The sequence below is a fragment of the Pinus tabuliformis genome, chromosome Q (genome assembly GCF_031772625.1).
Source record: "Pinus tabuliformis cultivar Carrire ecotype Pingquan chromosome Q, CPIR1, whole genome shotgun sequence".
Taxonomy (NCBI): Eukaryota; Viridiplantae; Streptophyta; class Pinopsida; order Pinales; family Pinaceae; genus Pinus; species Pinus tabuliformis.
In genome coordinates, this window is record NC_142296.1 from 976,737,132 (window position 1) to 976,762,071 (window position 24,940).

General features: G+C 37.3%; 1 protein-coding gene across 1 annotated transcript in view; it reads right to left on the reverse strand.

The window, feature by feature from the left end:
• Positions 1 to 13,344: 13,344 nt before the first annotated feature.
• The window catches only part of LOC149222743 (Transducin/WD40 repeat-like superfamily protein), a 240,266-nt gene continuing 228,670 nt past the window's right edge, over positions 13,345 to 24,940 (reverse strand). Inside the window, exons 17-24 of the mRNA XM_089385608.1 lie at positions 17,724 to 17,852; positions 17,484 to 17,601; positions 17,173 to 17,368; positions 16,744 to 16,855; positions 16,487 to 16,641; positions 14,898 to 16,347; positions 14,468 to 14,662; positions 13,345 to 14,373 (exon numbers count right to left, since the gene is read on the reverse strand). Coding sequence (XP_089241734.1) covers positions 13,903 to 14,373; positions 14,468 to 14,662; positions 14,898 to 16,347; positions 16,487 to 16,641; positions 16,744 to 16,855; positions 17,173 to 17,368; positions 17,484 to 17,601; positions 17,724 to 17,852 — 2,826 coding nt within the window. The 3' untranslated portion in view covers positions 13,345 to 13,902. The remainder of the gene's footprint in view (positions 14,374 to 14,467; positions 14,663 to 14,897; positions 16,348 to 16,486; positions 16,642 to 16,743; positions 16,856 to 17,172; positions 17,369 to 17,483; positions 17,602 to 17,723; positions 17,853 to 24,940) is intronic.

A 24,940-nucleotide genomic window follows, 5' to 3' on the forward strand; every position in this document is an offset into this window, starting at 1 on the left:
TTTTCATGTATTTCTCATTTCTCGTGTAGTAAGGTCCATCGAAAGTATGCAACATGGTTATTCCTTGGATGAAGAATCTAATTTTGCATCCAACGAGTGTTTCCGCTCAAAATTGAGTAAACCCATAGGGAGATAAGTTGAAAATACGAGTTGATAAAATAGATTTTTCTTTTTTCCCTCTAAAATTTAATGATGTAATCTAATCTTATTTTATTATTTCCACTATTATTTTATAATTTCCTTAGGAGGCCCATTTTAGACCTCAAAATTACCCTAATGCTTGATTTTTGTGTTGGACATACCTCAGTGTAAAATAAGTTGTAAATACTATGTTCATCCTTAAAATATTTAAGGACGAACACTCTTTCAAAACCTTTAAAACCAGTCAAAATATGACATAGAGAATAACATGTTGTCAATGTTAGACTTAACATTCAAGGCATCCATAATAATAATTTTGAAAATAGGCCCGCACTATTAATCTTTATGCTATAAAAAAGACAAAATAGATAGCCACTGAGGGAAGAGTTAAGAAAATAGCACATAAGATTGAGAGAAGAGGATAAAATCTGCTAAGCAGGAGAGGAATGCATTGGTTGGGTCCTTGATTTGTAAAAATATGGCCCTCTATGGGCTCTTGAACACTTTTCCACTTGTTCCTGCAAAGTTCCAACCCCTACAATCTCTTTAATTCTACCTTTCATCTCCTATTAGCCACTCATTTTCCTACTTTTATGTGTCTGAATTCTAAAAATAGAATCCTAAGATGAGGTGGCTTTATGTTGGCTTGATATTTAAGGCATTTGTTGTCCCACTTCTTTAATCAAGAATAATGTGCCATTTGTCCCATCTCTTTAAATGATGAGCATATCTTGATATTTTTTTCTACTTTTCTCACAAACTTTTGTTAATTTTGAGTTAATGTGTTCTTTGCTTAGATTAGTTACTTCATTAGCCCAAAATCAATTCCAAACAATCACTTTAACCATCACCATATGACAGTAACTTAACGAAAGAACATTAAACGTAAATGCAGAAGACAAGCCAAGATAACAGAACACAATGATATGGCTCAAGCCAAGAAAAAACCCCAAGATGGGGAAACCCTTTATCAATTCTTCTTCTTATTATTATCAAATGTTCAACAAAGATAGAGAAAAAGTACAATGAAGATAGAACATTGTGCATCAACAAGAGTGGTCAGGGCATACTAACAACCCTAATCAAATATGCTAAACATGGTGTATCCTTTCACTGAGCGACTCCCTTGTAGTTCGCTTCTTGACATCTATACTCAGATCTAAGGTTCCATGCACCCTACAGCAACCCATACCAACAGTTGTCCAATACTAAGAAAGAAGCCCTTGATCAATTGAAGTGTATCTTCATCTGACTGCAACCTGAAGGGAAGAGCCTTCCTAAGTCATCTGATCCCTCAAACAAGTGTCCTAACCTGTTGTTGAAGTTGTTTCTTTCTTGCGGTTGGGACAGAGATATAGAATGCACAAATCAGGGATAGACACCCTTATTACAACACTTTTGAATTGTGGCCTGAGACAGTAAGGAATCCGCAACCCTAAAACCTCATTAAAACATATTTTTGAACCTTCTTTCTGGCTACTGCAACCACAGACAACTTCGTCCTTTCTCCCACAAGGGAATAGTACCCAAATAGATACAATCTCCTCACAAATTTGGCTCCTGCCTTTGGACGTCCTAGTCTCAACTCCGCAACCTATTTCAGAACGAATTCAAACTTAATCATGTCTCAAATGAGGTTGGAATAACCTCAATATATAGGAATTGGAGAGGTTCTAGAGACATGCCACAATTATCTTCCCCAAACGAGTTGTCCAAAGTGGAATTTGGTCGTAGTTGCCAAATTTAACACTCCCTCTCAACTAAGGAGAATTCCACCTGACAAACCATCAGCCATTGACACTGATCATCATGCCATCATGTCATCGTGAACCATCTTTGTAACTCGTCTCAAATCTGTTGAACACTAATATAGATAATGAAGGAGAATTGATCGAGAGTGAGTCATAAGACATTACCACTCTCCACTGAGAAAATTCAGTCCACATAACCTTGTGAAGAATGGAAATCAAACTTGATCTCAAGTGATCAAGTTTGTTGAACATCAAAATCCTAGACATAGGGAGTACCGTAGTACACGATGCGTCCATCGGTAGTGTTATGGTCGTTATCCAATTTTCCCAACTCTTTGGACAGATGAAGTACTTCCCATGTGTCTCGAACTACATGGGTAGGATGATGCAAGAATATCAGCAGGGAAAGAATACATCACATCCTGCTCACAACCATATGTAGGGAAAGGAGAAACCACATCCTACAAACACATGGCATAACCACACATAGGGAAAGGATGAACCACATCCTTCAAACACATGTCATAACCACACGTAGGGAAAGGATGAACCACATCCTATGCACGTGAAAATCACCAAGAGTAGGGAAAGGATGAACTACGTCCCGCCGACATGTCAATTGTTGATCATAGGGAATGAGTATCCTACATTTGGGGAAAGGATGAACCACGTCCCACTGACATGTCCACAGGCAGATGCCTAAATGTATCTCTTGCTAGGGCATCCGCAGGAGAAGGTGAACCACTCATCCTATGGATATCTCATCAATCATAGGGGAAGGTGAACCATTCACCCTACACACATGTGCCATCAATCATAGGGGAGATGAACCACTCACCCTAGACACATGTCAACCATGGGGTATCAAAGGGGAAGGTGAACCACTCACCCTAGACATGTGTCAACAATGGGGTATCAAAGGGGAAGGTGAACCACTCACCCTGAACATAGCGCACCTATAGGGGAAGGTGAACCACTCACCCTATGGTTGCTCATAACTCTAGAAAGTACCCGAAGTCCCCAGCAACGCCCAGAGCTCAATGTTCAATCGGAATCCTCATAGTAGGGTATTTCCATGACTCCCAACTTCTTTCTGAAGGAAGATAAACTGTCTTTAAAATTTAGTTTCCTCTGAATAAATGAGAAGATAATTGTTTGTTGGACAAACATTATTAATTAACATCACATCTCCCTCTAAATGTTTGAAAAGTAAGTTTACTTAAAACATAAGCATTGAGCTATATGCAACCTACTTTTAATCCTATGGTCCATGTGTTGGAATTATCCAATCATAATCATGCAACTTATATGCAGTTCATCAAACTTAATTATCATGACATGCCTTTCATCAAAACGCTAGTAGGGGAATTTTGAGGTCTAAAATGGGCCTCCTAAGAAAATTGTACAACCAAAATAAACTTTATAAGAACCATTAAGATTCAAGAGGATGATGTCAAACATGGGGGATGACTCACCATTTTTGGAGTAAAAAGGTAAAAAGATAATAAATTAATAAAATAATAAAACTATTTTTTCAACTCGTATTTTCAACTTATTTCCTTATGGTTTTACTCAAATTTCAAGTGGGAGTACTCATTGGATGCAAAATTTAACTGCTCATCCAAAGAGTACTCATGTTGCATACTTTTGATGGGCCCTGCTACACAAAAAGTGAGAAATACATGAAAAAATGTGATTGCAATCACGTTTTTCATGTATTTCTCATTTTTCGTGTAGCAGGGTCCATTGAAATTATGGAACATGTGTACTCTTTGGATGAGGAATCAAATTCTGCATTCAACGAGTGTTGCCACTCGAAATTTGAGTAAACCCATAGGGAGATAAGTTGAAAAAACAGTTTTTCTTTTTTCCCTCTAAAATTTGATGACATAATCTAATCTTATTTCATTATTTCCATTATTATTTTATAATTTCCTTAGGGGGGCCATTTTAGACCTCAAAATTCCCCTAATGATTGGACAAAAACAGTCATTTGTGATTTTATGGCTCCCCCTTAAGCCTTGTTGAAGGTCAGATGAGGCAACAACTTCAAAAAAGGTTTGAATCATCATAGTCCTAGATGTCTCATCCTTCATTGCATCAAATTACCCAATTCATGATGGGAAGAATACTTTCTCATTTGGGCATTCATATCTATAGAACCATTCTTCATAAAATCTTGATTTAATGCAACCAAGATATCAGGGTCTTGAGCTTATTGTGCTTGTATACTTCATTCTGATTTTCATAAGGATTGATAGAGCACTACTCAGAGTGCTTATGCACTTCTTCTTCTAGATGATCTTTAAGAGTGAAGGCTTTAGGTGAGGTGCACTTCTTATCAAAGGTGTTACAATTTCCTTTAATGATAGATCCTTGAGAGATTCAAGTAAAATTTAGCCTTGAATTATTGTTCTTTGTTGCTTTTTATTTCCACTTATAGTTGCAAGATCATTGTAATTAATGATTTGCAGTGTTCACCAGGTTGTTATATCAATCATGCGATCACAACCATATGAAACCAAGTTCAATCATAGGTCATAATTTTACTAGGCCACTTCCTTTATTACCAAAATTGTCAGTCTCATTTGTTCACAAGAATCATTGTCATGAAGGCCTTTGATTTACTGGCCGAATGTGCCTTAAACAAAATATGTCTTCGGATGATCGCAAGAATCCTCAACTATTGCCTTGTTGATAATGGGAGTTGTAAAGATCCATACAAGATTTACTTTAGCTCATAGAATAGGCCAAATAACTCTACTTCTCAGATAAGATGCTAATGATGTTGATGATCTTCATATTTATGGTCACGAAATTTCTTCAATCAATATCACAATACTTCAGAAATGGAGGTCAAATACAAGTGTATTATTTCTAAGATTAAAGGTCGAATTTATATTGAGCTTTTCAACAAACAGTAAAGGGGCTAGATCACCAAAATATGCACAGGGCTTTGAACTTGAGGGCCAAAGATTGAACAGAAATTAGGAATGTCTATTATACAGTGAATGGGAGCCTAAAACTAAAGTTGGATCATAGTATATGAATGAGACCAAAACATAACTTAACCATTGTAGTGTTGAAAACATAGTTAAATCATAGGGAGTGGAGGGTTGAGCCTTCTCTTTCAATCTTGATGCATCACCAAGAATTTCGAACTATCCACAAGGTGCTCAGAGGGTCGAAAAGTTACAGATGGAGTATAATCCTTGACTATTCAGACTTATGGATGGAATTAATACATCTACGACATATGGATTACCTCAGAACCACCTGCAAATGAGATGAATGAAACCCTTACCAAAACATAACTTAAAAAAAAAAACCACAAGTCCATAAACCCTTTCAAAGTTTGCCTTCTCGCCAAAACTTTTAAAGTTCCTTGAGGCCACACTTAATTTCAGAGAGAACAGTGAATTCTCATTTTAGCGTTGACTGTTGATGCCAATATTGGTCGGTCTAATGAAGTCCGCTAAGATATATATATATATATATATATATACGCAGAACAAGGCTTGACTTCAAATGACAGCTTTAGGTCAATAGAGAATTTTCCTATGAGACGTATCATCAGAGATCCTTCTTCCACTTTATCTTTGCTCTTGTTCAATTAGTTTATACATATATACACGCAGAACAAGGCTTGACTTCAAATGACAGCTTCAGGTCAATAGATAATTTTCCTATGAGACGTATCATCAGAGATCCTTCTTCCACTTTATCTTTGCTCTTGTTCAATTAGTTGTCATCGAAAGTTCGTCATAAAGATACAAAGTACAAAATCTCATGATTCAAGCTATCCAAGCTCTGAATCAATCTTGTTCACAACTTCGTTTGTGAACAAGACTACTACATAACACTGTCATGGTCATACGAGTTCTAACATAGCTACTACCACTGGTTCAGAACTGTAACTATATATATATATTTGACAAAGTATCCAAACTGATCTACACATAATGTGATTTCAAGTGCAATGAGACTATATGCAATGCCAACTTATCAGAGACCAAACCTAACAGTTATGACATCTTCAACAAAGTATTTGAGTTTCCATACCATCGTGATCACTGAGATGCCAATGCACTGTCATAGAGATGCCAATGTGTTGAAGTATTGTGATACGGATGTCAATACTACAATTTGGGATTACAATGATGCCACCGACCTGAATAGAAAGCCACTCCAACATATACAGTATCAAAAATATATATACATACTTCGAAGAAACCATACAATGGATATGGAGAAGCCATACATAAGATCTGAGGGGCAATGTAAAGCGCAGGGATGTCGAAACATAGTATCGAAATCGTTCTTGAAAGGTGCAGGTACGAAGAATACCCAAAATGTGTAGTAGAGAGAGAGTGCAATTATAGATCCTCAAGGTAAAATAAGTAGTAGACTTCTTTATGATGGTAGTCCTATCCACAGAGCTTTGTTCTTTCACCTGCAATGAGAATAAGCCCAACGAATCTCTTCAAACTCAATAGGTTATCCAATGTGATTTTGTTGAAACACTTAGAAATACACCCTTGTGAAGAATAAGGTTGCTTCATATCATAGACGAAAGTGGCCTTGCTGCAATCTTAGAAACTAATTTTGAATATAGCCTCAGAAAAGGGGTCCTTGACATGCTTCAAAAGTTATGTTATAGAGAGCCAAGATCAGGCTTATAAGCCATCATAATTGTTGTCAAAAATGAGCCATACAAAGTGCAAGACAGTCATGAATTGACCAACGAATTGCCATAGAGAAATAAGCCACAAAACAAACCTCTCAATATCCTCTGAAAGAGGTCTAAATAGCCTCAAATTTATGTCCTGAAGGAGTCCAATAAAGGTTTTGAGATAGGTCTGAGAAAAACCCTTAATGTCAATTCATCTAAAATGAACCTCAGGAAAAAAGATCTGAGCCTCAGGAAACTTCCTCAAAAAAACATTAGAGCAAGTGCGAATAACTTCAATGTTATGAATAAATATATACGAAATAATGTAAAATAATACAAATGATAATAATCATAAATAATAATTAGTTAATTAGTAATTAGGTTGAAGAGTCATGTCTAAATGAGACATGACTCTCCATGAAGAGACACATGTTTGGTATATAAGCAAGCCTCTTGTTCTCATTGTACAATCATTCTTATTCATACATTTTATATATATTCTTGTATCTTCAACGGAGATCTACATATTCCAAGTCTTCGCATTTAACTCGAAGAACGAACTTTTTTCATTTCATTTGGTATCAGAGGTGTTCGATCCTCTAGCCGCAACCGCTGCACAGAGCCAGTCTGATTCGGCGTTTGCCCATTAATATTTGTCAACCTTTTTGTTGTCACAACTGAAGCGTTTCCCTGCAAGTTGTTGGAGTTTCTCCATTTTCACCAATTGGCCCTTAGCCATAAAAGAAAAAAATAAAACATTGAAAAAAAAAGTTTATATATAAAAAAAACGATAAAAATAGAAAGAAAAATAATTTTTTTTACCAAAAAAAACCAAGAAGGTGCCGCAAAAATTTTGTGTCTACCGCCACAAGGTTTATTTGTCCAACACAATGACTAGCCAGGATAGACACAGCATAGCTCGACTAACTAGTCGTCGTTGTAGTAGCATTGACAGCCGACATTCACCTCCGCTCACCCATTAACATTCAATACATCGTTACATGTCACTGCCAAATTGACCTGCATCGCCACCAAAACCTTTGCACTCAACGTTGGGTTGTCGCTTACGGCCCGGGCACACTGTTTGGCTCGTCGTCGCAACACCCTACACCGCCACATCACTACAGCGTTGACCATCCGTCAAAAATCCATTGTTGCAGGTGTCCTAAACCCTTTGTCTCACGCACCTGTATTCTCCGTGCTCTCCATTATCGTCCCTTCCACCAACTCATTGCCCGCCACACAAGCTCCTCCCTCGTTCCTGTCTTTCCCGTATCGGGCTCGTACCAATAATATCCTTATCCATACATGAGTCAAACGACCCATGCCACACAATTCAAATGACGTCTCTCAACAAACATTGACGTTTAGGAATTTAAACATTAAAATTATATTATTTATTATAATTATATAATAAGGAAGAGGAAATTATACAAACATTTAAGAAAAGAAAAGGTTGAAATTTGTTATATAAAGTGGTAAAGATAATACACCCTAAGGTTCCATCTGAGGTAATTAGAAATAATAAGGTTTCTTTGTTGTAATTATAAATAATAATAAAAAAATGATTTAAAAAATATTTAATATTCAAGAAGCAAAATGGAGCCTAATATAGAAATGAAGGCCAAAAAATTCCCAGACACCTTACCCAGAGACAGTAAAGCACTATTTAACATTAAAATAACTTTCACAGGAAAAGATATTATTTTTATTTCTCCGGCAAAAGATACAAATTATATAACACCTAAAAACGCAAACCAATTAATGATCCCGGAGTCTAATATAATTGAAAAATTAGACTTTTTTGGCAATAAAAAATATGACAGCCAATTTACAGTGAAACATTGAAGATTATACATTTTTATCGCAATTCTCAGTTCACACCCTATGGAACAATCAAGGTGACATTATTTTGGGATCACTCTGGATGGAAACGGTAAGATCTGTCATCTTAAATACGAAGAAAAAGTTTCTAACATTTTCTTACAAAGAAGAAAATAACACTCCAAAATGTGACACTGAAACCAAATTCAGTAACGCCAGAAGATATATCAGATATTTCAAAAGTAATTTCTCAAGAAAGTTGTTAGACACACATGGGTAGCAAGAACAATATGAAAGATAAAACATGCAAGTACAATTTTTATTGACAAATGATATACATTTATAGTACATTATGTGACTGTTGGGTTTCAAATCCCAAGGTCTCTTGGACTACTTTGTCTATTCAGCTTCCACACTAACCCATTGAGGATTAGGTGTCCAACATTCCCCCCTTAATCCGAAGGGTTATGTATGAGTCCAAGAAGAGAACTGTAATACAAAATGTGCAAAAATGCATGGCAGCACAAGGCTGAATGTGCTCTCTGAAATGTTGGTATAAAGGGCGGTGGTTTAAGGATGACCACCAACACTGGAACGCTTAGTGCAGTTCCCAAAACTCTTCCAAAACGGGCAAGAAGCTGAAATCTTCTGCTAGAGGAAGTGCTCCTATTGTTTTAAAGAGGGAAACCTTCAACCAATAAAGGGAGGTCTCACCCCGCATAAAAGGGAGAACTTCAACCTGAAAAGGGAAGTCTCAACCTGTGATGGTTTAAAAATGACCAACAACTCTGGAATGCTTAATGCAATTCCTAGAACTCTTCCAAAACTGGCAAGAAGATGAAGTTTTCTGCTAGGGAAAGTGTCCCAGATTACCAACTGAAGGCATGTTCATGGGCATCTTTGTCTCTGGGTACAACTCTGACACTGGTGTGGCAGGTTGTGGCTCAGGGTTGCTTGATGTGGCTTTGAAGCTTGTAGATGACCATCATTTCCCCCCCTGTCAGATACAAGGTGAGATGATGGAGAAAACTCCACTGCAAGATTGTTCAATACTCTAGAACAAGTTCTGACATGTGATTGGAGTATTTTCTTGGCTATTGATGCCCATTGCCAAGAAGCGATCCATCCAAGATGAATCTTTGTTCTTGCAGGATGTTTGTTTCTGAAGCATCTGTGTGAAGAATGGGTGGTTTTATGACAGTGCTTACATGGATGAAGATCAAAACAGTGATCTTTCAGATGGCCAACTTGGTCACAGTGTTGGCATTTCACAATCTGTTGTTTTTGTTGTTGCTGTGGAAGAGGGGCAGAATCTGGAACAGCTGGAGGTGAACTGTCATGAGGAGCAGATGAACTATCATGAATGAATCCAGCGCTCTGAAACTGAATGGGCTTTGAGTAGTCTGGAATATGAAAGGACAAGTCCTTGTCATATCCAAGACCAGTTATGTGCTTGTTGTGGACAAATTGTTCCCAAGGTCTGATGATGGGCTTGGGAAGTGCAGATTGAGTTTCTACATCTGCATGTACAACTGTTGCTTTATTTGAATGAACTGTAACATTATTGACTTGCTGCTGATGGATGGTTGTCTCAATGTTCTGAACAAAAACAGGTTCAGAATGATGTCTATTTTGATGTAGCTCTTCTTGCTGTAGCTGTGATTCAAGCTACAAAAAATCAATTTTCTCTTGTGCATTTTGTAGACAGACCTGAATGTCTGTGAGAGAAACTTTGCTGACTTTTAATATATCATGATTAGTAGACAATATGAGAGTTTTGAGGAACTCTAATACTTCACTGATTCTAGCCATTTTTTTCTTCAATGTCAGATTTACACCTTAAAAACTGATCACAACTACTACTCAGTGTAGAAAAGTAATACCCACTCACAGTACACAGTAATATCCTTTATAAATGTGCAGCAAATGAATCAAGGAATCAATGCATATATATGTAGACAGAGACTATAATGAGTTTTAATACCACAACTTGGGTAGCAGCAACTGCAAACTTGCTTGGATCCTTCAAATACTCCTTCACTTTCAAATCAGAAATGATGGCTATCAAAACTTCAACAATTATAACACAATTCTCTGATCTTGCCACTTTCTGGCAATGAAGATAAGCAATGAGAGTAAATTCCAGCAAGGACTTTCAGACCCAGAACGCTACTCCAACACTTGCTCAGGTCATAGACATTGGAATGAGTCTCTAGCACGCTGAACCAACAGTGATAGACCTCCTTATATGTCCAAATACTTAGCAAACTGTACAGTGCTGGTCCTCTGGCTTATATTAGTCAACAGTACAGTACCAATTTCAATGTAGCAAATGACTTGTTGCTTTAATGTACTTCTCAAATTATTAAAACTACTCACACTGTGAAAAAGAGAGTCAATCTTTGACTTTCTTTGCAAATGAAATTTGTCGACAGTCTTAGTAGAGCCTGGTTTGTGTCATCAAGATACTAAATATAATCAATTGCAAGGAAGCTAGATCAAACCCTGCAAACTGATTTCTCATAGCTGAACTAAAGCTTCAAGAGAATCAAGTATCTTCACCCAGTGTTAGAATCAGGAAGATTCTGAAACGATCAACAATGTATCTTTAACGCAGTGATTTGTCAAGCCCCTTTTTAGAAGGTCAAAACTCAATAATTCTTCAAATTTAAAATTTATTTGCAAAGTAATGGCATCATTGGTTTCAAATCCTCAACTAGCAATGGCCCCTGGATTTGTCCCCTTCGCAAATGCAACACAAGGAATACAATTTAGATGCAGATCACCTATGGATATAATGAGTATTTCAACCTCCAATTTGACTCCTTAATAAATTTGGCATAGGCCTTCCATTTGGAACTAGTGGGATGATTGCTGGGTTGGATTCTCCTCCCCTGAGCTCTAATACCATGTTAATTCTTAGTTAACATGTTCTTTGCTTAGGTTAGTTACTTCGTTAGCCTACAATCAATTCCAAACAATCACTTTAACCATCAACATATGACAGTAATTTAATGAAAGAACATTAAATGTAAATGCAAAAGACAAGCCAAGGCAAGAAAACACAATGATATGGCTCAAGCCAAGGAAAAACCCCAAGATGGGGAAAACCCTTGATCAATTCTTCTTATTATTATTATCAAATGTTCAACAGAGATAGAGAAAGAGTGCAATGAAGATCTAGGAACATTGTGCATCAACAAGACCGGTCAGGGCATACCAACAGCCCTAATCAAATATGCTAAACATGGTGTATCCTTCTTTCACTGAGTGGCTCCCTTGTAAATCACTTCTAGACATCTATACTCAGATCTAGGGTTCAATGCACCCTATAGAAACTCGTACCAATAGTTGTCCAATACTAAGAAAGAAGCCCTTGATCAACTGAATTGTATCTTCATCTGACTGCGGCCACGAGGGAAGAACCTTCCTAGGCCTTACGATCCCTCAAACAAGTGTGTGTGCTAACATGCTTCTAAATTTGTTTCTTTCTTGCAGCTAGGACAATGATATAGAATGCCCAAATCAGGTATAGAAACCCTTATTGCAGCACTTCTGAATTGTGGTCTGAGGCAGTAAGGAATACGCAGCCCTAAAACCTCATTAAAACAGTTTTTTGAACCTTCTTTCTGGCTACTGCAACCACAGACAACTTCGGCCTTTCTCCCACAAGGGAACGGTACCCAAATAGATACAATCTCCTCACAAATCTGGCTCCTGCTTTTGGACGTCCTAGTCTCAACTCTGCGCCCCATTTCAGAACAAATTCCACCTTAATCATGTCTCAAATGAGGTTGGAAGCACCTCAATAGATAGTAATTGGAGAGGTTCTAGGGACATGTCGATTGGGCTCTAAGGAGGATAGGTCGACCTTAACATTTTCTTATGAGTGGGTATAAAATCAAAAACACATTTCTCCTTAACCAAATTTGATGATCTTTAAGTCGATTTTGGTCCTCTCAAAAAGAGGAATTCAATGCCACAATTATCTACCCCAAAGTAGTTGTCCAAAGTGGAATTTGGCCCTAGTTGCCAAATTTAACAACTTTACATATCAATACTTGAACCCTTTTTAGAATGCTATTTGTCACTTCTCTTGAGCCATACACGTAGTTGAATAGACTTACTAATAAAGGTAAATTTTGAATTAGAAAATCGTACATGGAGCGTTCTTTAATCATTAACAGTTTGTGAGGTTCACATAACTAACTAGGAGGAAAATTTGCATACCAATTATTAGCAATGAAGTTGGCATCCTTCCCATAAGGCTCATTGAAGTATTCATTGCTTGAGAGATGAGTAACTCTTGGAATTTCAATAGATAATTGTTATAGGGAATTAAAACAGAGCTTATTATATCAGTAGTCTTTGCTATTGACTTGGGTAACAACACACCTCTAGCAGACTTTTATTTTCATTATTACTATAATTATTATAAGCCGAGAACAAAGGTTTTCCATCTAATCTGTGACGCTAACATTCCATTTTATGTTATGTAATATTTATCAACATATTCACTTTTCCAACTACATTCTATTCGGATAGAACTTTGTGTGAGGTGCCATGACTACCAAATTTGGAAGGCAAGCCAAATAAGTCACATCTAATGCTCCATTATGAGTTGAACCATCTGCTCAAACTAGCCCTGCTTTATCCGTCAATTTCTACAGGTCTACATTATGTATAACATGATCATAGGCCCTTTGTAAAAAAATAGGAATATATAGCATAGAGAGGCTTTAGGCCTTCACAAGCCAACCGTGCAGCTTGGACCACAATAATTTTTGTCAATTTAAGTTTCTAAAATCAAAGCCTCAGCAAAATAAGTTGTGTAGGTTTGAGTTGTAATCTTTCCTTTGAATTGCTTGTTAATGGATGATTTGTGGCTTGTGCAACTCAATTAGAAATCCTTTGGATATTGAATTCATTCACATCATCACCCACAAGGCCTAATCATGGTGAATGGCTAAGATTGCAATCATTAACTCCATCTCTTGCGGAAAATTAAGCTTTCCAAGCAGTGTAGCTTTGTTAGTTCTTACAATCAAAGCAATTACTAGTGGATATAGCCTCACAGACTCTTTCACAATCATGTCAACTATTGTAAGTCCATTTGCTGCATTTCTATTTTTTCAAGGCTTCTGTTGGCCTACCAAAATATTCATGAATAAAGCTGGAGTCAGATAAAATTATTTCCCCTATTTTGTTAACTGGGCACAAATGCCATTTCTAACTTGTGCCACCTACATTTCTGTTGGAAGAAAACCATAAATACCAGGAGCTACCATTTATTCTCTTGTAAGGTGTTTATCAAAGGGGAAAAACTAGCATAATCACACACTTTTCCAAGTCTTTGCTCTGCTCAACCCTACACTCATTTTTCTTTACAAGAAAACATTCCCTCCATATGTAATAATTGATTTCCCCATGAAATGTTTCTCTTTCGCTCGAAAATGTAGCATGAAGAATTCACTATCTTCACTCTTTAGCTGGCAAACTAGCTCTTCCTGCCTCTTAACCAAATGGTGATGGAACTGGACCTGACACTGCATCGGATCTTTTAATACTCCCCATACCACATATTATACAGCCTGGTGATGAAAGAGCTGAAAATTTTGCACCACATAGATCACAGACATCATGTCCTATTGTTGGCAAGCGGCCAAGTGTTGCAGAACAAAACTGTGAGGCATCCTCTGTTGGATCAATGGATTTATCAGTGAGACCTCTTTGTGTGCATACATTGATCAAGCTTCTGAGTTCATCCTGTTTGTTAGGAGGGGCCTTTGAGAGGAGAAGATCAAGGTCAGATTTTGCAAATGCATAGTTCTGCACATCCATATTCCTTTTAATAGCAGTTCGGATGCAACTTATCCGGTGCTTTGCAAGAAGAGGCAAAGAGCCAAGATGGCGAGAAAGTCTGGCCATTTCCTCTTTCGCACTGACAGCACTAGGCCCTTGCACACGCTGTAGGCGAGAAATTTCCTGCATATATCCACAATCATCTAAATTTTAAGGGCAGACACAGCTACATTTCCATTTCTTTGGCCAGAAATTCTTCTTAAACATGACAAATTACCTGAAGTAGTAAGACAGCAATCTTGTACTGTGCACAAATCGAGGCTTGAGCTCTGATGTCAACTCCTAGTGACTGATCTTTTGCCAATGCTAAGAAAGCCTCATCCAGACAGGACATTGCATCTGAAAGTTGGTTTTGTTCAAGATGAGCAAGTCCAGCTTTAAAGCACTTTGATGCTGCAGCTCCACGAGGCACCTGAAAGATGCGAGTATGGTTTTATTCCAATTTTATCGACACAGGACAAAAAGTAAACAATTTGAATATGACATTACCAAAACATTCCAAGCCAAATATGTCCAGACTCCAGGAATATGACACTATTAGGGATCCAAAAATGCCATCTCCTAAAAGTTAAAACCCAAAGAAATGGTGGGCAATTAACTTTGACCACATCAGGCTGACTTTAAACAGAATTTATGGAGCACATTACCTGTCCCGGTCGTACAGCAATTGGTGGTGAGTTGGGACGCCCAAGACTCATTGTACCACCTTTTGCAGAAGCAAGCACTGGAGTTTCGGCATTATTCTTACTCGCTAGTGCTGAAGTAGGTGTTTCAAACATACCAAGATCAATAGGTGATGATGAGGTTGTCACTGGAGTAACTTGCCCTTGTGGAGGAATGCCCCCATCAGGAAGGCCCAAAACTTGAACAGGTGTACCATCCATTGACAGGCCAGAACTGATTCCACTAGACTGGGACACTTGGGGAGGTACACCACTACCAAAGAGACCAAAATCAGTTGGCACCCCTTGATAATTAGGAGGTTGTCCACTACTGGGGGTACCCTGAAAGGTCTGATTTTGAGACTGATTGTATACCCCAACAGGAGGCAGAGATGCTGCAGCCTGGAAGGAAGATATTGTATTTTGGAAGAAATCCTCTGGAATTGGTCCAGCTGACACCCCCATGCCCATCATCATTGCCGTTGGTTCTGGTGCTGGTACAGTCGAGGGTCCATTTTGAGGAACTAAGGCTGAAGGTTGAGCTAAAATGATTGAGAGATCTTGTGATCCTCCAGATCCTCCAGAAGATGATCGTGTTCTGCTGCCAGGAAGAGGCAAACTATCCCCAAGCTTAAACTGTTTGGTCGCTTCCTTAACTTTGTTCACATCAACAGTAGTTCCTGAGATGGGCTTATCTCGAATTCTTATGCGTATCTTTTTTTTGGTTGATGATGTATCATCCTCCTCACTGCTACTATCATCACCTCCATATAGGGGCTTCTTAAATTCTTCTGCAGCTCTTGCCTGCTTATCTGCAGCAGCATCTCCTTGGAATGCCTTACTAAGGCTCTGTGAAGCAGTTACAGGAGGTCCTTTCACAATTCCTTCATCAGATCTCTTCAAGTTGCTTGATTCAGAATTAATCAAAGCCAGAGGTAATTCTTCAGTCTTGCTTTCACCATTCACGCTTTGAGTGAATCTCTTCAGTGAAGTGTCATCTCTAACATCTATAATGGTGCCCCTACCTTTCATTGTGCCCAGGTAGACTCCAATATGATCAGGAATAATGGATGGAATGAACCCAGCAGAAGTCTTCATGTATGGCATGACTTCTCCAGAGAGTTCCCATTGTGGTATATTCTTGGACTCTGGAGGAGTCTTGATCTCCCAGTTGCCTCCTCCCCATTCTGGACCCTTTGGGACCATACTTTCTGCTGCAAAATTTGCAAATATTCCTTGTGTCCATCCACTTGAACGAACTCTAAGAATCCTTTCACACTGGCGCCTCAGTTCAGAATCTGCATCCATATCTTCCAACTTCTGTGCAAGGCGTCTCAAAGCACTAGGATTTAGATGGCAAATGAATAAATCAAGCATGCTCTCAAAATCAGAGATGACCTCAAATGTTTCCTTTGCACTGTCAAACTGACCATACCTGCAGTTTAGTAAGGTTAATCACGAGTGACATAAATTTCTATCCATGATCAATAATACTGAAAGTTCACAATAAACATAAAAGCTTTTCATGACTACAGAAGTTTTCGCTATGTGAAAATAAAAAAGTTAAGACATACTTGATACAGGCTTGCCCCAGTTGCCGAAAACGTTGGAACAGACGAGAAGTTGGGGGGCACTGTGGATAATCCCTTGAACGCAAGAATTCATCCTTCAATACTGATAGAGCCATGGAAAAGCGGTGTGATTTAATCGCATAGTTGCACCGCAGCACCTGAAATTGGAAATAATCAAGAATGAAAAAGCCTTTCTATTTTGTTTAAGTGAAACAAGACTTCAGTTAGTGATGAAATATTCTAATTTGAAGCTTTGTCACCTGGGTAAACTGAGGACCAGCTTGTGCCAAGGCCACAGCAAGATCTCCACAAACTGGAGGACCATTTGCAAGGACATCAACTGACCTTGGAGTAAGTCGTAGACTATCAAACCTTCATTGAACAATAACATGAAAGGTCAAAATTCATCAATTGCATTTCTTTTGAAAACTAGTGATATCTGATTGAGAGAGAGAACATAACGAAATGTATGAAAATGAGGAACAAAAAAGAAGAATGTAGCAACATATTAAAAACAAGCCTCTTTCAAGTTTCAACCATAAGCTAAATTTGTGAGAAATCAAAAGGCTTGATTGAAATGAATCCAAAATTGAATGGCAAAAAGTTCGAATGTTCTTTGCAAAGGAGTTGATTATATCAAAGTTCTATTTTCATATCATAGTTCTCATTGCTGGAAACTTAGATCCTACCTGGAGGTAAGCTGGTACAGTATCTCTGAAAGATTAAGCTTTGACTCAAATTTTTGTTGCATCGTAGCCCATCCAATCAGAAGAGGTTCAAGAAGTCCCACAAGGCGAGTTTTGATCTCCACTGATTGCTTCTGCCGAGGGTTTGCATCCATTGTGCATGCCAATAATAAGCGGTCATTCAATGTACCAACCAATGCTGTATCAAAGCAAGATGATTTTAAAGAAAAAAAATCAATACCCAGACATAAATAGCACCACATTGAGAAATACAAAGAAAATGCAATCCAGAAATTCTCTTTGTTTTAGCTCACCTGCATATGGTGTATTAATGGTAACAACAGTCCGTACTAGCCCATCCCATCCAAGAATCCCTACTGCAGTTGCAGTGGAAAATAGAAGTGCAGGACCAACCCACAACAAAGATCTGAAGTATATTGATGTTAAGGATTATTTTAATTTGGATAAAATAATTGTTATTGAACAATGAAAAACCTGAGGCAAGCATAGGATGTAACTGTTCACATAGTAAAATTGGAATCACTTCAGGATATTGGAGGAAAACCCTTATCAAAGCTGGTTGAACTGCATGATAAAATCTCAATATTTGCAGATGCAATCATGACTCTATGTGTTGTCAAAATTCCTGCAACTTGCCCTGTCCGAGTTTCCTGCCATTGAACCTGAAAGAGGCAGACAATAGTTGATTATCCTCTTGTAGAAATCCAAAAATAATTTGTTTACAGTTGAGAATGGGAAGTGTGTTTATTGCATACATAGTTTGGTAGGGAGGGATAATTAACATGATGTGCTAAAAACAGGTAACCATGCAATGCTATTGTCAATCAAATCTTGGTTAGTTGGTAAAGCAGGGATGTATTATACCATGGTTCAAAGTTCAAACACCCCAAAGATATTTTTCCCCTTGCAGACCAACTTGGCCCCAGGTCCTAGGTGAATTGGGTAGAATAGATACCCCCCACCTGTGGCTTCTAAGCCGAATGTATCATTCGAACGTGTTTTAAGGCAGCTGCAACCTATTGTAATACTCCCAGATTGAAGAAGGGCATGTTTGCCAGAGTGATAATAGGAAGCACCTTGTCAAACAATGTTTATATATAACAAAAAAAAGGCTATGCATGCAATTGGTTTCATAGGAAACTCTAGTATTCATAATATTCAAGAAACAGTGCCATTAGTCTAAATTTCTCATATTTGTTAAATGAGTTTCATTGAATTGACACTTATAATAACTGAAAATGGGGATGCCAAGAGATTATCCTTCACAAATCAACTACAGAAAAGGATCAATGCAAAGAACACTCTGGCAAGCAAAATAGCTATTTACATTTCCATTTTGCACTGCCAGCTTAAACCAGATACCTTTTTAGAAACTGGCCTTCAATTCCAACTTTACAAGAAAAATTCATGTTCTACAAGGATGAATCACTAGATTAGTTGAAGGTCAACTTGAAACGCCATGGCACCATTCATTCTAATTTCTGATAGAATCTATTTTTTTCACGTCATGAAAAGTTTTCCAGATTTAACCTCTTTTAGTGGAAACGCATGTTCATTGTTATTCACTAACTACTTTGGTGCAAGAGGATAAGCCTGATCATGAATTAAATTCGTACTCATATTTCCCTAAGTTACCAGGATTCGGATACGGATTCGGATCCGGATCCGGATCCGGATACGGATCCGCCAGTTTTTTGAAAAGCCAGGATCCGGATACGGCAAGTACAAACAATATAAAATATTTTATAATTTTAAAAATTAAATTTATATAAAAAGAAAATAAAAACATATATTAATTTTTAAATATATAATTTTTATATAGAGTACCTATAAAAATATATATTAGATATATTAGATAAATAGTATCATAATTAATATATTATTTATAAATATTAATTAAATTCGTATAAAATAAAAAAATTATAATTTCTGTTTAAAATTTTAAATATAAAACTTCTATATAATATTTTTAAAATAATTATTAATTTCAGATGGAAAAAATAATTATTAATTTAATATATTAAAATTAATGTATCATAATATTGAAACATTAATTACTGGTTATTATATTTAAATTAAATAAACTTACTTTATGAAACTTTTAAAATAAACATATAATTTAATAGTTATTATATTTAAATTAAATGAAGTTACTTTATAGAACTTACTTCATCAAACTTTTAAAATAAACATATAATTTAATTAGAATATCCCAACATCCGTATCTTATAATCTTGAAATAAAGTTTATACAATGGTTAACCGCAGGTTTATAATCTTGAAATTAATGAACTCCCTTGTTAATTATTCCCATGGCTGATTTTTCCAATATAGCGTTATTCATCAGCTGACATTTTCTTTCTGGAATTTTGCGCTGAGATATAATTTGAAAATATGTGCTGACGTCAAACCATATTACACACAGATTAATGAACTCCCGCACGGCTGATTTTTCCAATATCGGGTTATTCATCCACTGATATTTTCTTTCTAGATTCTGCGCTGAGATATAAGATGGAAATATGTGCTGACGTCAAACCATATTATAGACAGACAAATGTTGGGCGGGGCGGATCTTCGTGGATCCGGATCCAGATCCGTCTCTGATCCGGGGATCCGCGGATCCAGCCGCTGGGCCTGACGGATCCGGTAACGCTGATATTTCCATATGAAAGATGTAAATCAATTGACTAGAATACAACAACTTTTTTCCTTGTAATAAGAGACTAAGATAAGATGAGATAATTTTATCGATGTCCACGAGGGACCAGAAATAGGTCAATGGGGCTAAAGAGTTCAGTAAAATAAAATAATAATGTGGGATGCAAAAGCAACTATTTTCCTAAGTGCCAATAAGGAAATAAAAAAGAGATGAAGAAATAAATATAGTGAGCGAAACGGGGTAACCCAATGAAGGTAAACCCTATGATAATCATAAAGATATTGTGTTGTACTTGAAGTAGAATTAGATGTACAGTTGAAGGAAAGAACGTGAAAGTTGTCATTTATAAGTTATAACTATGAATAAGCCAATGCCAACCTTGATAATGTCCTTTAAGAAAAGCTCTGGACAGCTCAGATCTGGCTGGGCATTCCAGGGAGAAGCCCTAGAACAACCATATAGAGCTCTCAAGTGGTGGTCAGGTGATAGGCAGTTGATTGCTTGACCAAGGATGAGAAGCATCTCGACGCATAGAAAAACTAATGCAGGGACATCTCTATGGCTGTGAACAGAAGGGACATTTCCCAAGTGTGATTATTGCCACTGGCCAATCTGGATTCTGGACTGAAACCAGCCATTTCAAACCAGCTCAAAAGAAAAGTGGCCCAAACCAATGCATGAATCAGACTGGAGGCCAATTCAGTTCCAAACCAGCCCTCTACCATTTAGGGCCCACCTACAATCTCCCAAGGGAAAAAACAAAAAAATTTAGTGCACAGCCCTCCCAAACCCTAATCCAATAAACAATGCATATTTGATGTCGGATTGTTTGGATTTACAATGATGTACATGAATAAATATTTTTAACTAAAATTTGCATATTTTATGTCATTTTTACTTGACCAGTTTGCAAACTCTGTTTTCGGCCAAGTTTCAGTGCAACCCCAAGTGTGCTCAGTCAGTTTCAGTTCTGATAACTTTGCCCCATGAGAGTATGCATTATCTCATCAATCTAGCAGCTATTGCATTACTGGTTGGGGTGCCTGCACAGCACATAAAACCTCCATTCTCTTGTTGTAGTTTTAATTCATGAATATATACATTTGATTCCAAAGACTAAATCTACAACTAAAACAATAAAGATTTTCGAGCACAAATTAAAACTTTGTATTTTCAAAAACAAAACCATAGAATGATAGATCAAGGAAAGAGATATTCCATATCTAAGATATGGTAATAAAATAATTTTATTAATGTCCAATGAATGACCATAAAAGCAGGTCAATAGGACTTCTATATCATGCCGAGTCTTTCTCTGAGTAACTTAAACTTCCCTTTGCTAGGGGCTTTGTTGAAACATCAAACCCCTGTGACTCTAAAGGAATACACTCAAGGAGCATTGCCGCCTTTTGTCCCGTGTCTCTCAAGAAATTATATCTGCTACTTGGTTATGTCATGGAAAGCCAAACTCTCAAAGGGTTGAATGTAACTTTAATTGTCACAATGAATGACAATGGACTTCAGCATCACACCAATCAACTTAGCTATCAATTTGCAAAGCCAAATTGATTTACAACTAGCAGATGCAACTACAATTTAATCTGCTTATATTGAGCCAGGGAAACTATTGCATGTTTCCTACTAACCCAAGAAATCATACCTATACCAGACTGATGTAGTGGTCGGAAGTGCTCATTCGTGTCCCTATAACTTTTGCCCAATCTAAATCAACAGAAACATAGAGTAAAAATTCACAATCTCCTATATAACAAATGCCATAATAAATGGTGCACTTCAAATATTAGATCACATGCTTAGCAATGTTCCAATGACATTGAACAGGCTCCACCATCAATCACTATATTATAAATGCCTTGTTGCTGTTGGTATTCACCAATGTTATCAAAACCAAACTAAAACCAGCTGAACTGGGCAACCAAACAGGCTCTAAGGGGTTTTTGAGTGGAACTAGCCCAATGAACTGGAAATGGCCAATGCTGACCTGTTCAGTACAAAACTAATCTTTCTGGTCTGCATAGGTTGGTTCTGTACAACTCTGTAAAGGCACACATGGGCCCACTAAATTCACTTAAAAAATTTAAAAAAAATAAAAATAGTTAAAACTAAAACCTATAAGCCTAAACTTAATTCTAAACCCTTTCCTGCTATATACATGAAAAAACCTTTCATATTTCTCTCTAAATGTTTGGATTTGCATGGATGTACATCAATATATTTTTTATTGAACTTTTAAAATTTTATGTATTTTCCAGTCAACCAATTTTTTAGGTGTCCACCTTTTTAGTCTTGGCAAAACTCATCTAGTATTTTGTCATGGTTTTATACATATCTTCTGATGTTATACTTGTGTAGACTTCCTTCCTTATATTATTTTCTTCATTTTTTAGGAGTTGTGCTTACACTCCCACATTACATTCATATTGGTTGTACTCTTCAGTCCCACTGACCTGCTTTTGTGGTCATTCATCAGACATAAATAATCTTATCTTATCTACTAGTTCCAATCTGGTTCCAGTTTTGAGATGGGCCAATTCAGCAACCTGTCTGATCTTGGTAATATTGGTTTCCACTAGATACATCAATGACCCGATCATCTATCAATATAAAGTAGGATACACCAAATTTGCATCCTCGTTGCCAATTTCAGATTTGGAACCATGGAGATAGACATAGGCTTGATATCTGACATCTGAAAACTCTTCAGAATCTAAGGTATTTTCCAGTGTTCCACGGGGACTCGCCCCCCCCCCCTTAGGGGTCTAATTTCCTCGCTCCCCCGCGCTCTGGGGACTTGGGGACGAGTAGGGGACGTTTCCCCACGCTCCCAAAATTGAGGAAACTCGGGGGGACGTGCCAGGGAAACGTTTCCCTTCCTTGAGGGGGCGTTTCCGAAAAGGGGGACGTGGGGGGACGTGGGGGGGCGAGAGGGGACGTGGGGGGCGAGAGGGGACGTGGGGGGACGAGGGGGGACCTGGGGGGACGAGGGGGGACGTGGCACATTTTTAATGCATTAAAAACCATTTTAAATTTTTAATTAACTAAACACTGAACTTAATCTTTAATTAAGAGTTAATTAACGTTTAGGGTTTTGGAAAATCGTTGTTTCATGTTATAAAACCGGCACCCTGAACCATGAACAACACACTCACAGCGGCACAACCTTTGCAAGTTCGTTGAGCGCTCCACTCACAGCGTTGGATTTCATTGTTCGGATTCATCATTCCAGAAGGAGCTGATTTCATCTCATGTGAATATCTAACAGCCAACTGGCATACTTGAGTAAGGCCAGGTATTCATATATACATAAGAATTTTAAATTCAGTGCAATTTATCTAAAATATATATTTGCACATATGATCACTTTATTATGTTTTTCTGTGTTGAACTTGGTGCAAATATCTAACTTCTCCAAGTTAAGGTCTCGTCTGTACTGGTTGATGTTTATCGAGGCTCTTTCTGAACAGAAGATTTGCAAGGTGGAGTAAAGCCCAACTTTCATATTTTCATATTTGAAAATTTGCGGGTGTTTCAGAGATATAATATAATTCTGCATAAAAGCTGACCATATTCTGTTTGTGTAGTCTATCTCTCTCTCTCCAGGTGAAGTGAGGGCCCATTATTAGGTTGCCTTCATGAAAAGAGATCCATAATATATCATGTTGCATTTCATTTCTTGTTGGAAATAAAAATCTTATTCTTAGTTCTCTCTCTCCAGGTGAAGCGAGGGTCCTTATTTGGTTGGCTTCATGAAAAGAGATCCATAGTATATCATGTTACTTTTCATTTCGTGCTGGAAATAAAATCATATGCTTATTTCTCTCTCCAGGTGAAGTGAGGGCCCATATTAGGTTGGCTTCATGAAAAGATATCCATAATATATCATGTTACTTTTCATTTCTTGCCGGAAATAAAAATCATATGCTTATTCTGAGTGAATCATTTCACATCGACAATGGTCAGAGTGGACAAACCAGGGATCCACAATGGGAGAAGCACTATACAAGTATTGTAAATACTAAAAAAGCTATGTTACAGTTCAGAACATCTCAGGCTCCCTAGAAGGTTTTATGGTGCAGTCAGGCTATATTCGAACAAGATAATTATAATAAATTGGAGATTTATATGTTTTACGCTTTTAGTTTTAATCATGTCCATATTTATCTACTACTAACTATTTGTCTTGTGATGCTGTTAAAGATTGAAGTTTATATTGCATGAAACATATCATTGCAGTTAGATACACTTATACCTATTGGAAGCTCAGTGTAATGTTCATTTCAAATTAAAGAAAGTTTCTACAGCTGCAAAATGTGGCTTTTTCAGGGTAATTTCAGCCGTGCCTAATAATATAAAATTGTTTTCTATAAAAATTTAGAGCATATGGGAGCCTTTAGCATTTGGCATTTTTTGCCAATGATGACTCTTGATGTATCAGACTTGACTTTAATCTTTTATAAATTTGGATAATGTCAAATGATATTCATATCAATGATCATGCTTTGTAGCTTTTCAATTCAAACCAAATTGTCATAGTGGACCCAATTAATAAATTATATTTTATATTTATAAATTTTTAAGACCCTGACGCTCCCCCATGTTTCCTAAAAAATGGTAGGGAGCTTTTGCATAGGCCGCTCCCACGCCCCCTCGCTCCCTCGCCCCCTCGTCCCGGAACCTTGGTGGAACATTGGTATTTTCCCTTTTCCGAGGAGGACTTCACCCAGGTCCTACCAAATGTCTAATCCAAGAAAATACAATCAACCATTATCCTTCATGTAAAATAGCTAATTCCTTCTTGCCCCATGTGATGACCTTATTGGAGCTACATGTAAGGATAAGACATTATATCAGACTCATCAAGTGTGAAATAAAATTTTGAATATGTACATGTCTTAGAAAACCGTAACTTGTGTATATACTCATCAACCCTGAGATACCATACCTGTGGTGCCTACTTCAGCCCATAAAGAACCTTCATCAACCTATAAACATGAGTGTCTCCCCAATATATTTGAAAAGCTTTTGGCTGATTTATGTATAACTTAAAGATCTTGTCATTACATCCATC